Genomic DNA, 17,525 nt, shown 5'->3' with positions numbered 1-17,525 from the left:
TACTCTTGATAACAGTCTGTATTTTCCAGAAAGTTGTGAGAAAATTGGGGATTAGGTTGTTGTGAATGAACTGTAACAGGGTTGATTATGTGTCTGGAATCAGCTGATTATGAATCATTGTTATTCCTCCCTGCAGAAGCCAGTTCTGTGCTCGGAAGATGTAGTGACACTGCTGTCTAATCACGCAGTTAAAGGGACTCCATGGGATCTGGAAAAGGTCAGTATTCTTTTCAAGTAGGCTTTGTGTACAGCATGACCTCAACCTTCTATATTCATATTAACACGGCAGAAGTTATCTGAAGATCATGAAAGTTAACAAGGGGATATAATGAGGTCCTATACTTCAGTAATGCCTGTGTTATTGTGAACATCAATGTGAATTGTATAAGACTGATATTCATTCATTGAATTCAGCAGCAAAAGCCTTTCAGAGATTTACAAGGGTTTTGTTGTAAATCTACAGTTTAGCACAAATACCAGTTTCCACCTTTCCCTTCTGGATCCTTCCCTTGTCTAGCTTTTTAAACATATTTATAATACCCAGTACCAATTAAAATAACAACCGAAGAATTTAGTTTTACTTTTAATTTTGAAAAACCCATATTCAAATCACCCAATTAACTCATTAACCAAATAACAAATATAAACACTGCCCACCAGAACTCCCCTCATTTAAAAAAAATCTAATATATTCAGATGTGTTATAAAACACCACCAGAACAGTGACTTGAACCTGGACCTCCTAGTCCAAAGACAGGAATGTTAATGTTGCACTACAAGAGTTCTAAATCCTTCATTTTTTTTTAAAACACGTGCTGGGGATTTCGGTTAACATTGTTCATCAGGCCCAGACCCTTCTCTTTACTTTTCACATTTTGTGGTTTATTTTTAAAAAGCATTTACAGTGTGGTTTTACTCAACATTGACAGTTGGCAAACCTTTGGAAGATGTGACAGGAATATTTGTTACCAACTTACAGAGTTTATTAGGGGATTCCCATCATCATTTTTCTTTCTGGATAAATGCACATGAATGCCATATCAGACATCGCTATCACTCTTAGCCCTAACAGCCTTGTTCAAATGAGCATCAATGCAGACATCAGGACTACCCATTTTCTTCACTGCAAGAGATGCTATCAGTCATGTCCCCAGCTCACATTCCCATATTGGTAACAGCACTCATTTCTTTCAAAATTCCTTTTACTTGGATTATTAATTCTTCTAGTTTATCATTCATTGCGGCTATATGCAATGGATTTACTGTTGACACTCCAGCCCCAGAGATCCCAATTATGTCCCTAATTATGCTTCTCTGCTTTCTTTCCCTAAGCCAACTTGTTTAAACACCCACCTATGTGTGTGTGTGTGTGTGTGTGTGTGTGTGTGTGTGTGTGTGTGTGAAAAAGATTCAGACACCATTTGGGGACCTGGTGAGATCCAGAATTACTGGTACTAGTTCATGATGTCCCTGCTCATACAATATTTTACCTGTGTCCCTCATAACAACTCCTTTTTTCAGTCCTGCAGTTTCCACAGGACATCATATAAGTCCTTTAGTTGGTGGGAATGTAGGTGGTGTACCTATGAGTAACTTTAAATCATCCTTTCATATTAATGTATTCTTTGTCATCCCCTCACCTTGACACCTCAGGATCACATCTGGTCATCAGGTGTTACCCTGAATAGCTATGTAATGATTGGACCGGTCATATTTTACTTAGCATATTTTACTTACCCCAGCACATTATGACACATAGGGGTCATATTTACTGGTACACATTTAAAGGTCCAGTTTTCAGCATCCCATAATTATTGTACATTTCACACCACAGCATGTGCTTATAGTCCTCGACCACTTGCTCTTATTCATCGTATCTGTCCACTATGCTCTGTTCTGTACTCACAATCGTATCACACCATGATTCAAAGGATCCTCTGCGTCAATAAACGTGGAGTTGGACAAACACAGCAGGTCAGACAGCATCAGAAGAACAGGACAGTCAATATTTCAGGCTGAAACCCTCTGTCAGGACTGGGGAGGGGTGGGGACCCCAGAAATAAATGGAGGGACAGGGGTTGGGCTGGGGAAAGGTGGGTGAGATGGTGATAGGGTGGATGCAGAGGGAAGGGGTTATCGTGCGGTAAGGGGTTTTAGTAATTGGTGAGTGGGAAGGGTGGCATGGATAGGTAAGTAGGAATATGGACAGGTTAGGACAGATCAGGGAGACAGTGAGGTGATGTCAATATTTAGGCCCTTGGGTGTAAGCTCCCAAGGTGAAATATCAGGTGTTGCTCCTCCAGTTTATACATGACTTTACTGTGACAGTGAAGACCAAGGATGGACATGTTGCTGGGTTAACAGGAGGGGTAATTAAAATGGATGGCAACTGGAAGGTCAGATTGGTTGGTGTGTGCAGAGCGCAGATGCTCTGTGAACCGGTCCGCTTGTCTGCATTTGGTCTCCCTGATATACAGCAGACCACATCAGGAGCAACAGATGCAATAAATCAGATTGGATGAAGTGCAGGTGAATCTCTGCCGGATCAGGAAGGATTGTTTGGGGCCTTGCACAGAGGTGAGAGGAGAGATATAGGGGCAGGAGTAGCACCTCTTGCAGTTGTAGGTACCGGGTGTGGTGGAGGGATTGATGGGGAGTGCAGAGCTGACAAGGGAGTCATGAAGTAAACGGTCCCTGTGAAAAGTGGACAGAAGTGGGGAAGGAACTAGTTTTCTGGTGTTGGAGTCTGATTGTAGGTGGAGGAAATGTTGGAGGATGATGTGTTGTATTCGGAGGTTCATGGGGTTGTATTTGACGACTAAGGGGACTCTATCCTTCTTGTTCGGGGAAGGAAGTTTGAGGACAGAAGTGCAGGAAATGGAGGAGATGTGGTTGAATGCATCCTTAATTACAGAGGATGAGAAACGATGGTCTCTAAAGTAGGAGGGTATCAGGGATATTTGGAGTAGAACTCTTCATCCTGGGAACAGATGTGGTGGAGGCAGAGGAATTGAGGTATGGGATATCATACAGTCAGAAACATTGACTTTCCTGCTGCTGTAACTCTGTCTGACCTGCTGTGTTTGTCGAGCTCCATGTTTATTGACTCAAACGATCATCTTCCTCATTATGCAAAATCTATGACAAAGGTAATTTCAAAGTCATTTCTCCTCATATTTACAGTTTACACATCTGATCTGTGTACTTATTGAACAAATCTATATTTGCCAGTTTCTCTGCCAGTTGGCTGCTTGAGCAGCTTCTCCTCAACTGACTAGTGTCTTCCCTTCCCCATCGTGGGGACTGTTCGTTTCTTGCGGACTTTCTCCTTTTCCTTCGAGACCTCCATTCTTTTGGTGTTTGTTGCCCTGAAGATGTTTGGCTACATTTTCCATCCTGTATTGGTTCAACCAGGGCTGGAGCTTGAACACATTTCTCATTTTCTGGCTTGTCCAATAGCACATGGTATTCTGTGCCCTGTGGAACTTTCATTGGTTTACATGATATCATCCTGTTTTTCCAATATCTAACAGGACTTTTGTTTACTGAGGGACTGGCTTTATCTATCGATGAATGGGAGCCTATGTACCTTGGGGACAGGAAGGTTTCACGCTGGAAATGTTGTAAGATCACTAATTGCCCTAATTCCTGTTCTATTGATTTCACCTTTCCATCAAAGTAAAACATACTCTGGGTTTTCCTTTCCCCAATCTTAACTGCTGCAGCTCTCTGGGCCACCTGGATATTTTGTAGAATCATATTTATTGTTCTTTCATGTGTTAGGGCCAGTAATTCTGGCTTAGTGATGTCCAACCCCAAAAGATCTTCAATTCCCATCATCAGACACCCTGTAATAAGAATAAGGGGTGGTTAATCCTATGGAATTCAAAATAGTGTTCCATATTTTTATCATGGGAGAATTATGTCTCAGGTTCTGACGTTTTGCTGACTATTTTCCTGATCATCTCTTTAAGGGTTCTATCCATTTGCTCCACCATCCCTTTAGATTGGGATGATAAACTAGAAGGATTCTGATTTATCCCTATTAGCAACCTTATGTTCTGCATCTCCTGGGCAGTACCCTGGTCACTCTCAATACTTTTTGGTAGATTCCTGTGTATATATACATGCTGGGTCAGCACATTAGCTGTGACTTTGGCTATGTTACTTCGAGTTGAGAAAACGTTCATAAATTTTGTGAACACGTCTACAATAACCAAGGTGTTTTGTATCCTCCTCTGCATGGCAGCAAGAGCCATGTGTTGAGTATCTAAAGATTACTCCAAGGGCCCTCCTTAATAATGTCTTAATAATCCTTTATTTACACACCACTCTGAGCTGTTCTGGGAAAAAATATGTCCAAAGAACTGCGAATGCTGGAGAAAGGAAACAAAAATGGAAATTGCTAAAAAAACTCGGCAAGTCTGGCAGCATTTGTGGAGAGAAAGCAGAGTTAATGGTTCAAGCCCACTGATTGTAGCTAGGAAAAAGTCGGTAGATATGCTAAAGATGGGGTGAGGGGAGGGGCAGGAGTAAACAATAAGTGGAGATGGAGCCCAGAGAGAGAGAAACATAGTTGGGCAGACCAAGGAATGGGTAAAGGTGAGCCTGGGAGAATCAGTAGCTGCTAATAGGGCCCATTAGTAACTGAGAATGGAATGTTTGTGGTAGCAGCCCATGTGATGTCAAGGCCTGGTGTGTGGGGGCTGGGTTCAGGACATGGGGAAGGTGTTCAAAGGCCTAAAACTATTGAACTCAATATTGAGTCCAGAGGCTGCAAGATTTCCAAGAGGAAAATGAGGTACTGTTCTTCCATGCTCCTCTTTCCCCTTTCTTAATGTCTCTGTTTTCAATCCTGAGGATAGGCTGACCGCCAATATCCATTACAAACACATGGACTCTCACAGTTACCTTGACTATACATTCTAACACTCTGCTTACTGTCCAGACTCTATTCCATTCTCTCAGCTCCTCCATCTCTTGTTGAATCTGTTCTGATGATGTCAACTTTGTCAAGAGGGCCCCTGAAATGTCTGCCGTCACCCTCAAACAAGGATTCCCCACCACTGTAGTGGACAGGGCCCTCAGCCTTGTCCAATCCATCTGCCACACTTTGGCTCTCACCCCCTATCTTCCGTCCCACAACAACAATAGAGTCCCAGATAACACAGTGTGGAGCTGGATGAACATAGCAGGCCAGGCAGCATCGGAGGAGCAGGAAAGCTAATGTTTCGGGTCGGGATCTTTCTTCCAGCTTTCCTGCTCCTCTGATGCTGCCTGGCCTGCTATGTTCCTCCAACTCCACACTGTTATCTCAGTCTCCAGCATCGGCAGTTCGTACTATCTTTGAGCAATAGAGTCCCGCTTGTTCTCACCTACCATCACATCACCATCCTATCCAAATGACTGTTAGCCAACATTTCTGCCACCACCAGTGGGGTGCCACCACCAAACACATGTTCCCTGCCCTTCTCTTGTCAGCCTTCCACAGGAATTGTTCCCTCTGGCACACCCTCATCCACTCTTCCTCCACCCCCAACATCTTCACACAGCTTCGCAGCCCCTTCCCCTGTAATTGCCTAAGGGGTTAACACCTACCTGTTTACTTCCTTCATCCTCACTGACCAAGGCCCTGAACACACCTACGTGAAGCAACACTTCAACTGCACACCACTCAATCTAGTCTACTGTATTCGCTGCTCACTGTGTTGGCTCCTCTACTTTGCGAAGCTGAATGACAGACTGGGTGACCACCTATGGCCTGACTGCAAAAGTTACCCTGAGCTTCTAGTTGCTCCCACTTCAACACACCATTGTGTTCCCTGGCCAACATCTTTGTTTTGGGCTTGCTGCAGTGCCCCAGTGAAGCTCAGTGTAAGCAAGAAGAATATCACCTCATCTGGGTGGCACAGTGGCTCAGTGGTTAGCACTGCTGCCTCACAGAGCAAAGGACCTGGGTTTGATTCCAGCCTCAGGTGACTGTCTGTGTGGAGTTTGCACAGCCTCCTTGTGTCTGTGTGGGTTTCCTCCCACAGTCCAGGCTACGTGGATTAACCATGCTAAATTGCCCATAGTGTTCAGGGATGTGTAGAATAGTGGGGTGGGTCTGGGTGGGATGCTTTGAGGTTCAGTGTGGACTGGTTGGGCCGAAGGGCCTATTTCCACACTCTAGGGATTCTATGTTTTTCCACTTGGGAACCCAGCAGCCTTCAGGACTTTATGTCAAGTTCAGTAGTTTTAGGGCTTGAGCACCTTTGCCCTGTCCGATGCAAATTGGATGGAAATCTGTCAGGTTATTACACACATCTGAATATATATCTGCTGGAGTGGGGAACTCTGCAAGGTGGCTTACCACATACTCCATGGTTGTCAGTTCTGCAGCTTAAACACTCACATTACTTAGGAGTTTCACCAGGTTAGGATGCTTGGAGGGCATCTTGCAGGAAGTGGTGTTCCTGTTAATCTGCTCTCTCATTCTAGATAGAAATGGTCATGGGTTTGGAAGTGCAAGTTGGTGAATTTCTGAAGTGCGTATTGTAAATAGTACACACTGCTTCTGTTGAGCATTGGTGGTGGGGGAGTGATGTTTGTGGATGTGGTGCCAATCAATTGGACTACTTTGTCTTGGATGGTGTCAAGATTCTTGAGTGTTGTTGGAGCTGTATCCTTGCAGGCAAGTAGGGAGTATTCCGTCACATTCCTCACTTAGTGCCTTGTAGATCCTGGACACTCTTTGGGGAGTCAGGAGGTATGTTACTTACCACAGTATTCCTAGCCTTGGACCTGCTCTTCTAGCCACAGTATTTACGTGGTGAGTCCACTCGAGTTTCTGGTCAATAGTAACTCCAAGGACCGATAGTGGGAGATTTGGTGATGGTAACGCCATTGACTGTCAATTGGCAGTGGTTAGATGGCCTCTTACTGGAGACGGCCATTATTTAGCATTTGTGTGGTGTGAATGTTACTTTCAACTTGTCAGCCCTGGGCCAGGATACTGTACAGATCTTGTTGCATTTGTACATTGACTGCTTCAGTATCTGAAGAGTCACAAACGGTGCTGAACATTGGCGAACATCCCCACTTCTGGTCTTAAAAGAACATAAGAATATAGAAGCAGGAGTAGGCCATCTGGCCCCTCAAGTCTGTTCTGCCATTCGATAAGATCGTGGCTGATCTTTTCATGGACTCAGCTCCACTTAACCACCCACTCACCATAACCCTTAATTCCCTTACTATTCAGAAATCTCTCTATCCTTTCCTTAAAAACATTCAACAAGGTAGCCTCAACTACTTCACTGGGCAGAGAATTCCACAGATTCACAACCTTTTGGGTGAAGACGTTCCTCCTCAACACAGTCCTGCTCCCCTCTATTTTGAGACTATGCCTCCTGGTTTTACTGGTGGAGGGAAGGTCACTTTTTCTAATGATCCTGTTCCATGATGTTCTTACACTTCTGCTCTGGAGCTGTTTTCATTTATTCTTGAAGGGACCTGCATTTCTAAAATTTACATGAATATGAGTGTTAATGTGTGTCTGTGTTTGTTTGTACAAGTGTATTATACTGTGTCTGTTAATGTGAAGAGGTTTATGAGCACTAGTATGAGCCTGTGTGCTCAGGCGTGTGATAGTATGTGCATGTTTGTGTGTATATTTGTTTTGGTATATGTGCTTATGTCTTTATATGGATAATGGTGCATATGTATACCCATGTAGCATGTAAATGTGTACTTTTAGTGGGCAGAATCTTACAGCAGAGACACATAAAATACCACCAGTGACATTCTTGCCACTTTCGTGTCTGCCTCTGACTCACCAGCAGTTTTACATCCTCGTGTGCCCCAGTTAAGGCTTTTAAGTGGTGACTTAAGGGCTGCATCTTACTTGACCACAATTTTGAAGCCAGTGGGAGGAGGACCGATATGGGGACTGGGTGGGGAAGAGGGGTTTTGTGTTGATGCTTGAGAGGTTATGGACCTCAGGCAGAACGGGGTGGGGGATGACTCCATCAAAGGCTCCTTTCCCCAATTTGAAGTAAACCCAAGATCTTCCCCTTCTCCCAGTGTGTATCATCTCCCCCTGTCCTTAGCAACTGGAACAACAAGGATCCCAACCTTCTTGACCCTACCAGAGACTCCCAGAGTTACTTCCATCCTCAGTTTTTGGCATATTGTCCTTGGGACTCAATGTAATTCCAGCAGTGGCCACCACTACCATTGGTGCTGTGAGGTGGGATTTCCTCCAAAGCTGAGGAGCCATTAGCTGCTTCCAGTCAACTAACATTCAACAAGAATGTTGACTAGCTGGGGTGCAGATGTCAAGACGTGGCCACTTTACCAGTTGACTTTTTGGTGGTAGGGTGGGTAACAAGCGCAATGTGTGCATTCATGTGTACTTTTTTATTCACTCGTGGGATGTGGGCGTCACAGACTAAGCCAGCATTAATTGCCAATCCCTATTTGCACTGCAGAGATGGCATTAAACTTCCCTGTCCTTGGAGAGCAGGGACACCCACAACATCTTTAAAGAGGTAGTTCCAAGATTTTGACGCAAGTGGCACTGAAGGAACAGCAATATATATCCATGCCAGGAAGTTGAATGTCTTAGAGGGGAAGTTGCAGGTGGTAGGGTTGGTGTAAAGGCATTGAGGAGACAGGAGTTAATTACTTGCTGCACGATTCTTAACCTCTGACCTGCTCTTGTAGGCACGGTATTTATATGGCCAGTCCGCTTCAGTTTCTGGTCAATGGTAACCCCGCATAATGTTGATAGTGGGAGATTCAGTGATGGCGATGCCATTGAATGCCAAAGGAGTTTGATGAGATTCGCTCTTATTGGAGATAGTCATTGCCTGATGCTTGGGTGGTAGTGTGTGTTTGTCATGCATGTGCATGTGTTACTGTATCTATAACTATGATTATGATAATATGCCTTTTCTTTTCAAGGGACCTTTCTCGAGATTTTCTGGAGGATTACTTATCGATTTTCAAAGCTATATTTTGGCTTTCAGGAGCTTCTTTTGCATTTTTGCTCCTTTATGAGGTGCTGCAGTCACATTGTAATAATACCTTATGTATTTATGTTGACATATGTTATATTTGGACTCTTGAAAACAGAATTAGAAAAATTCATCAATACCTCAATAATTATAAACCCTCCATTAAACATAAAGCCACAGTATGCAATTAAAGCATTAATTTCTTAGACCCCACCATTCAGCACAAAACAACAGTCATAAGCTGGGAACAAGTTTTTTTTCAAAATTGTTGACATAAACGTCTACACACCAAAAGTCATCATCCCAAACACACCTTCGACAGTCTGATAAGGTTACAGTTAATATATTTCCAGTGCATATGAAAAAAGCTGCAAGATTTTATTACGTAGTTACCATCATTTTTGCAGCATCTTAGATCTCAATTTTAGTTTGAAATTTAACAACTGACACACTATTTGTTACAACAGCATCCATTACAGCATTCTCCCATATCTTAGCTCCTGAGCATGTGAAACCTTAAGCTGGAGATTCTATATTCAATAGCGAAGACTTCAATACCTCAGTGATTTAAATTTACCTGGCTCCTAGTTAACTGAATATTCCTTTGGCAACAGGTTTGAAACTCTTTCTCCTTTGCAACCTCCCTCTCTCTCCCCATCCCTTGCAGCAACTCTCCCTTGTTCCTGCAGTCTCCCATGCTCTCTCTCTTTATCTTACTGCCTTACAGCATCTCTCTCTTTCTCTGCCTCTCTCTCTGTCATCTTGTCCCTCTGTTTCATCTTCATCTTGGATTTTCAATCCCCAGCCCAATAAGCCCCACCAGTTACAAGAGTGGAATGGCAACTCCTGATCCTAGCAGTCCAGTAACCCACACTTGTCCAGCCCGAGCAGCTCATATAGTCCCGGTATCTCATTGTCACCATATACCTTCTCACTACTACTCCACCAACATGCAGTTTCTCACCCATGTCAATAACACAGAGTTTCTATTGAACCTATCAGCAGCAAGCACAGGAGTTAAAAAGCTTGTGATTGGAAGAGCAGCCCAGAGATTCTGATAGCTGCATGAACAGGGGCAAATATTCTCCCAATAAGTTGCCCCTGAGATTGAATTTTTTCCAGATCTTTTGGGGGTGAATTTGTCTACCACCCATCATATTTTGAGAGTTGCCACCTGACCATTGAGCCTGGAGCACAGGTCCCAGTGAGTAGCACTGATTGGCCATCTCTCCTCCCATCCTTCTGGGCCATGCAAATAGATGGAGGTCTGGAGATCCCTATTATTGGGAGACATTGCCCTTAATGCAACAACCTGTTTGTTTTGTGTTCCCAGATATGGGAGGTACAGAGGTTGCACTCTCATAAGGCCATGTAGGAATTGCCAAATACAGTGGAAGAATAGCAGGAATTTTCCATGTGATTAGGGTTCTTTGTGATCTTATCTATTTTTGTGCTTACTTTGTGAAAATGGGCAACTAATCCAATCCTGATTCATAAGATGATCCTCAACATTCATTGTTTGTTCCTTCATCTTCTAGTGTCAGGAAGGAACAATCAATTGCATCTTGGATTGTATCAGTAAATTCACCGGCCTACCCTCCACATTGGAAGATTCCATAATTCACCGAATGATCCTGGCACTGACTCAGGTAAGGACTTTCAATGAAGATTCAGCACCTAAACTAGGCTCACACCTTAGTGTCGAACTAAGGGAATGCTGCAGTGTCAGTAATACCATCTTGTGGATGTGATCTTGCTTGGCCTCTCAGGTGGTAAAGGCCTGATGGCACTATTTCAAAGAACAGGAGATAGCCCCCCTCCTCTGGGTGTCCTGGCCTACAGTTACCCAGAAACCAAAATGACTTAAATCGGTAATGTGGTAATTTATCTCCTTCCTGTTTGTGTGTCCTTACAATGCATAAATTAGCTGAACTTAGTCATTGATAAAAAGAGACACAATGTCAAAGATTTCATATTGCACTCACAAAGACAGACATGCAAGAAAACAAACTTGGAAGAGGAACAGAAATTTTTGCCGGCATGAGAAGAGGAAGCACAAGAGAGGAAGGAATTAATGTGGGAAGCCATAAACAGATGATGACCAGAAGGGACAAAGGAAGCAGATCTGAAAGCAAATCAGCAGATAAAGTTGAAGGTGACAAAAGTAACAAAAGGACAAAATTTAAAGCGCTGTATTTAAAGGCCTGCAGAATTTGAAACAAAGCAAGTGAACTAGTTGTAAAAATTGAGATAAATAAGTATGATCTTGTGGCCACTACTGAGATGTAGCCACGAGATAATACTTACTTATTGTAGATTGGGACCTGAGTATTGAAGGGTCGTGACATTTAGGAAGGAAGGCAGCTAGGAAAAGATGGAGTAGTGGCTCTGTTAATTAAAGAATATATTATCACGATAGGGAGGGATGACCTAAATTCAGGAAACCAAAATATAGAAGCAGCCTGGGTAGAAATAAGGAATCATAAAAGCAAGAGATCATTTGTGGGAGTTGTGTACAGGTTCCCAACAGTAACCATATGGTAGAGGACAGGGTATCAGGGAGGAAATGATGCGAGCTTGTCAAAAAGATATAGCAGTTGTCATGGTGGATTTTAGCCTACATATAGACTAGAAAAATCAGATTGAGAGCAAAGTAGTCTAAATAAAGAATTCATTGAATGTTTTCAGATATGTTTCTTAGACCAACATGTAATTGTGCCTACCAGCGAGCAGGCTATACTAGTCATGGTTTTGACCAATGAGATAGGATTCCTTACTAACCCCATTGGGAAAGAGCCATTGGGTAGCAGTGACTCTAACATGATTGAATTTAACAAAGGGTCTAAGGAAGAGAAGTGCGGGTCCAAGACTACTAATTTGAATATGAACAAGGGCAATTATGAGGGCCTGAAAGAATAGTGAGCAAAAATGAACTGGCAATTTAAGTTAAGGGATTGGTCGAAAGAGATGTGTTGGCAAACATTGAAGTGGATATTTCAGAAAGCACAGATCAGATACATTCCAGCAAATAAGGGAAATCCTAAGGGACGGACCTACCATACATGATTAGCTAAGAAATTTAAATTCAAAGAAAGACATATAATTGTGCAAAAATAGGTGGCAGGTCTGAAAATTGAACAGAATATAACAAACAACAAAGAATTATGAAAAGATTAATAAACAGTAAAAAATTAAATATGTTATCCAAAAGTATAAAAAGAGATTATAGCAGTTTCTTCATATATTTTAAAAAGAAAAGCATTAACAAAGTGTTGGTCTTACAGGAGATAAGTTGAGGAAATTTATAATGGTGGATAAAAAGATGGCAGATAAACTGAACAGATATTTAGCATTGGACTTCACTGGAGAAGATAAAAGTAACATCCCAGAAATAGATGTTAATCAGGAACTGAAACAAAGGGAAAATCTCCAGAAAATTACAATTACAAGAGAAGTAGTACTGAGCAAATTGTTTCACCTGTGAGTTGACAGGTCTTTAGTGGTCCTAGGCTATCAAGAAATACTTGAAATAGCTAGTGAAATATTTGAACCATTTGTTTTACTTTACCGAAATTCATTCGCTTTAGGGAAAGTTTCTTTAAATTATGAAATAGCTATGTAACTCCTTTATTGAAAAAGAGAGGGTAGTGCAATGAAGGTTTACCAAATTGATTCCTGGGATGGCAAGACTGCTGGGTGAGGAGAGATTGAGTTGGTCAGCATTGTATTGAAGTATGTTTCTGATGGTGGATGAGTCCAGAACCAGGGAGTCATAGTCTCAGCATAACGGGTAAGCATTTTAGGACTGAGATGAAGACAGATTTTTTTTTCACCCAGAGAATAGTGAGCCCATGGAATTCATGACCCCAAAATGTGGTTGAGGCCAAAACATTGTGTGTTTTCACAAAGGAGGTAAATATAACCCTTGTGGCTAAAGGGATGGGGAAAATGGGAGCAGAGTGAAATCATGGTACTGAACTTGATGGTCAGCCATGATAATATTAAATAGCAGATCAGGCTCAAGGGGCTGAATGGCCTACTCCTGCTCCTGCTTTTCCCTTCTGTGTCTCTGTATGCTTCTATGAAGGAGGCAGAAAGCAGGACATTATAGCTTAATATCTGTTGTGGGCAAATAAAACATAAAAATTGGAATAAAATATAACATTCAAATTGCTTTCCTGAATACTTGCTATATCTGCATACTAACCTTCTGCTGTTAATGCACGAGGACACCCAAATCTGAGGACTCTGTAACTCTCACCATTTAGATAATATGCTTCTGTTTTATTACTTCTATCAAAATGGATGATTTCACACTTTCCCACATTGTTCTTCATTTGCCAGATCTTTGCTCATTCACTAAATCTGTCCGTATCTCTTTGTAGGCTCCTATTGTCCTATTTGCAACTCATTTTCCTACCTATCTTTGTGTCATCAGCATATTTAGTGAGCATATCTTTAATTCCTTCATCCAAATCATTTATGTAAGTATTGAAGAGTTGAGGTCCCCACACTGACTCCCATGAGATAACAAGTTACTCTTCCAAAGAACTCCAATACATTAGTTAAACATAGTTTCTCTTGGATAAAAGCTTCTTGGCTATGCCTGATAACTTTGAACTTATCCAAGTGCCTTATTATAATGTCGTTACTAATAGCTTCTAATGATTACCCCATAATAGGTGCTAAGTCAACTGGCCTGTAGTTTTCTGCTTTCTGCCTCCCTATCTTTTTGAATAAAAGAACTATATTAGTTATTTTCCAATGTAAAGGAACCTTCCCCAAATCTAATGAGTTTTAGAAATTAAAACCAAAGCAGCAACTACCTCACTAGCTGTTCTTTGAAGAGCCAAGGATGAAGTCCATCAAATGCAAGGTTGGGAGATTATGTTTCAGTTACAGTGCTCATTGGTGAGACTGCATCTGGAGTACTGTGTTGCCTAATGAGGAAAGGGTAGACAGGATAGGCTAGTATCCTGTGGAGTTAGAAAAGCCAGAAATTATTCAATCAAAATGTATAAGACTCTGAGATGACTTAGCCGGGTGGACGATGAAAGGATGTTTTCTCTTGTGGGAGAATCTAGAATTAGGGTCATAGTTTACTAATAAACAGTCGTCCATTTAAGATATAGATAAGGAAACTATTTTCCTCTCAGAGGGTTGGGAGTCTTTGGAATTACCTTCTAAAGCAGAGGTAAATAGATTCTTTACTACCAATGGAATTAAACTTTATTGAGGCCATGCAGTAATGTCAAGTTATGGTTAAAATCAGATCAACCGTGATGTTATTGAATGGTGAAGCAGACTTGAAGAGTTTTTTCTACCCTCACTCCCACCATCCCTTGGTGAACTATTGTAATTCCTTGATTATATGGTTATATGTTTGAGGTTTTTCAGTTAATTGCAATTAATAGTTACCTGTTCCTGCTGCATCTCCATGCCATTCATGGTCCAAGCAATTCCCTTCTCAAATGATTTGATTGGTGTTTTTTTTTCCCACGTCTGCTTTGCTGTGTATCTGCCCTGATGAAGTCAGAACAAAAAGCTTTACTTCATGTTATTTTAGAGCAACTCTTTTCTAAACTCCAAGTATCCCACCTCATATGGAACTTCTTTACTGTCTCCTTATTGTCTTAAAAACTTGATTCATTACATTATCTTCTATTCTAAATTATTTTGCCTTGGTCTTCAAAACTGTGGAATTCTTTCACTTTGCCTTACTCTACAATCCAATTTCCTGATTCAACTTGCTTTCTCTTTTGACTATAGTAGTGCCTTGCATCATGCACATAATTTGAGATTAAAGGCATCAAAGGACATGGTGAGAAAGTGGGAATAAGGTAATGAGTTGGATGATCAGTCAAGATCATATTTTTGAGCAGGCTGGAAGGACCGAATAGCCTACTCCTGCTCTCATACAATAACACATACTTAGAGGCCTTTATCCACAGTCCTTCATCTTCACTGTGGCCCCTAACTCTTCAATTTACTTCTTCAACATGATCTGTCATCTGTTTTTTTTTCCCAATGCCCCTTTATTTTTCACCTGGTTCTTGATATATTACATAAATGATTTGGATGAAGGAATCAAAGATATGATCACTAAATATGCTGATGACACAACGATAGGTAGGAAAATGAGTTGCAAATAGGACACTAGGAGCCTACAAAGAAATACAGACAGATTCCTCTGATCTTGGAGGTGGTGACATAATAGTAACATCATTGGCCCAGTAACCCAGAACACGAGTATAAAGTTCTGCTAATATGGGTTTGAATTTTATTATGGCAGATGTTGAAATTAGAATTCACTAAAACTTTGAAATAAAAATCTGCCCTAACGTTGACAAGGTGATGACTGTCAATTGTCATAAAAATGCATCTTGTTGACTAATGGCCTTCAGAGAAAGAAATCTGCCACCCTTACCTGGTCTGGCCTACATGTGACTCCAGAGCAGTGTGGTCAACCGTTAAGTGCTGCCTGGGCAATTAGCCAATGAGGCCCACATCCCATGAACAACTTTTTAAAAATTCCCTGATCCTTCATTTTTTGGCCTTCAACCTATGTCTTCTTATCTGAAAGCTATGTGGTAGATAATATTGATTTGTCTTATTATTACAGAGCTGTGAAGAGGATGTGTTGCATTTCACTGCCTTGTTGCAGAAACTGAAAATGATCATCAGAGAAAAGCGCTCACATTACATCTTCAACAAGGGAGTGGCAAAAACAAAAATGTTGAAGATTTCCTTGCACGGGGAGGAGAGCAAATGAAAATAAAAAGTCTGGTTTAAGCCCCTGTAAATTTTTTCAAGTACTGCCAAACATAAGGTGGCATTTGGAGTGTATGGTGGAGGGTGAGAGAAAGTGGGGAGAAAGTAGCTAGGGATCGGTAGTTATTGAACTGAGGCAGCTAACTTCCTGGGTTATGGGTCAGAATGTCTCTGTGTGCTCCCCGATTGTTGCTGATGATGGGTTCAGAGAAGGAAGGATTTTTGTTCATTATGATTTCATTCCACTAATTGGTTTGGAATTCCAGGGACAGCCAGGGAGATTCTCACTTCAACGGTGTACAGCTCATGTGAACCCATTTGGTTACTACCTCCTACAAAATGCACGTTGGAATAAAGATGGCTAAGACCTTGGAAGGAACTTTGGCATGCAGAATAGTGTGAAAAATGTGGGAAGATGATTATTGCAGTTATATCAGTATATTTGCTGCATGCTTTAATGACGTAGCTTAGCTGCATGAATTTTGCCTGAGTTGCATTATATTAAACAAGCTTGGCACTGCTTCACATTCAAAGGGACTGAACCCAGTTCAATTAATCATTATCCTGAATAAACAATGTTTCTGTTCAGTTGTTCAGTGAGTAATCCTTACCTTTTACCTGTTGTTCACAATGTACCTCTTGAGTATGTTTTCTTCAGTTCAGCATAATTGGTCAGTTCCCTAAGTAGTCTAATGTCACATTTTTTCCCGATATCTAATACTACAGTAGCAGAACCCGAGCCCTGGGTAGAAAGAATATCCTGCCAATCTGCAAGATGCATTAAAATAACTCACAGATTGCCCACACGCACCCATTCACTATCTGCATTAATATTTATGTATCAGACACGTAGATCTCTCGTCTGTCTAGCGACAGTCTACATTGCCATTTGGTGAGAGGTGGCCTGATGTGGATTGTTTATAATATGACAATAGCTTGTTTTACAATCAGATTCATTTTGTTTAATCAATAAAACTTCTCTTTTGTAATAATATAGAAATAGAAAACTGCTATCCACCTGCAGTGAATAATCTCAAATAATTGAAACAGAATGGGGGCAACATTTGATAGCCCCTGAAAACAGATGGAGGGATTACAATTTGTGATTAACCTTTATCAATTTCTTCTGATGAAGGCAGGACTCCGATTTCATGCTGACGCTGTAACAGTCAATGGCAGCTTGAGCAAAATCTTGTTGGGCCCAGGACAGCTTGGGCTATGGTGAGAAATCTCAGAGAATCAAGGAAGAATTCCAGAAAGGCTTTTCTTGATGTCAGGAGACAGAGTTGCATTTTCCAACAGAGTTCTGGATGTCAAGTCATATTTCTCACTCAGGAGTGGTGAGATGGGGATTATTGTTTGACATCACCCCATTGACTGCAAATCTCATCTCAGCGATGTGCGGCTTCCTATGGTACTCTGGGGTGGATAGAAACTAGATGCCAAGAACTCTCGATATGAAAATCAGAGAATGTAATTTGCAACTTGAGTTTGGCAATTGCTCCCATGGACTGTCACCTTGGATGCACTGCACCAAAGTTTCAGGGTATGTTCCAGGGTAACAGCTGCATGCATTTGACATCCACAGATACTGATATTTGACGTGCGCCAGCCTCTCTGTGCAAACATAGAATATTTCCAAACCACCTACTTTATGCTGCTGCACTCTAGAGCACACTGGCAGCTATCATTGAAATGCTGCTATGCACTTTGTGCTCAGGGACAGGCACCCAGCCTGGAAAGGACCAGGCTGCATCT

The 17,525-nt window shown here is 41.7% G+C and overlaps 1 protein-coding gene across 3 annotated transcripts in view; it reads left to right on the top strand.

Annotated features, from left to right (window-relative positions):
• The window catches only part of zgc:77752 (uncharacterized protein LOC393862 homolog), a 44,549-nt gene extending 28,252 nt beyond the window's left edge, over nt 1-16,297 (top strand). For all 3 annotated transcript variants that reach the window (XM_048553741.2, XM_048553739.2, XM_048553740.1), the window contains 3 exons: nt 137-217; nt 10,535-10,645; nt 15,619-16,297. In XM_048553741.2, coding sequence (XP_048409698.1) covers nt 137-217; nt 10,535-10,645; nt 15,619-15,768 — 342 coding nt within the window. In that variant the 3' untranslated portion in view covers nt 15,769-16,297. The remainder of the gene's footprint in view (nt 1-136; nt 218-10,534; nt 10,646-15,618) is intronic.
• Nucleotides 16,298-17,525: the final 1,228 nt, after the last annotated feature.

The sequence above is a fragment of the Stegostoma tigrinum genome, chromosome 25, assembly GCF_030684315.1.
Source record: "Stegostoma tigrinum isolate sSteTig4 chromosome 25, sSteTig4.hap1, whole genome shotgun sequence".
In the NCBI taxonomy this organism is placed as follows: Eukaryota; Metazoa; Chordata; class Chondrichthyes; order Orectolobiformes; family Stegostomatidae; genus Stegostoma; species Stegostoma tigrinum.
The sequence above is the reverse complement of the archived record's forward strand: the minus strand, read 5'-3'. Positions and strand labels throughout refer to the sequence as shown.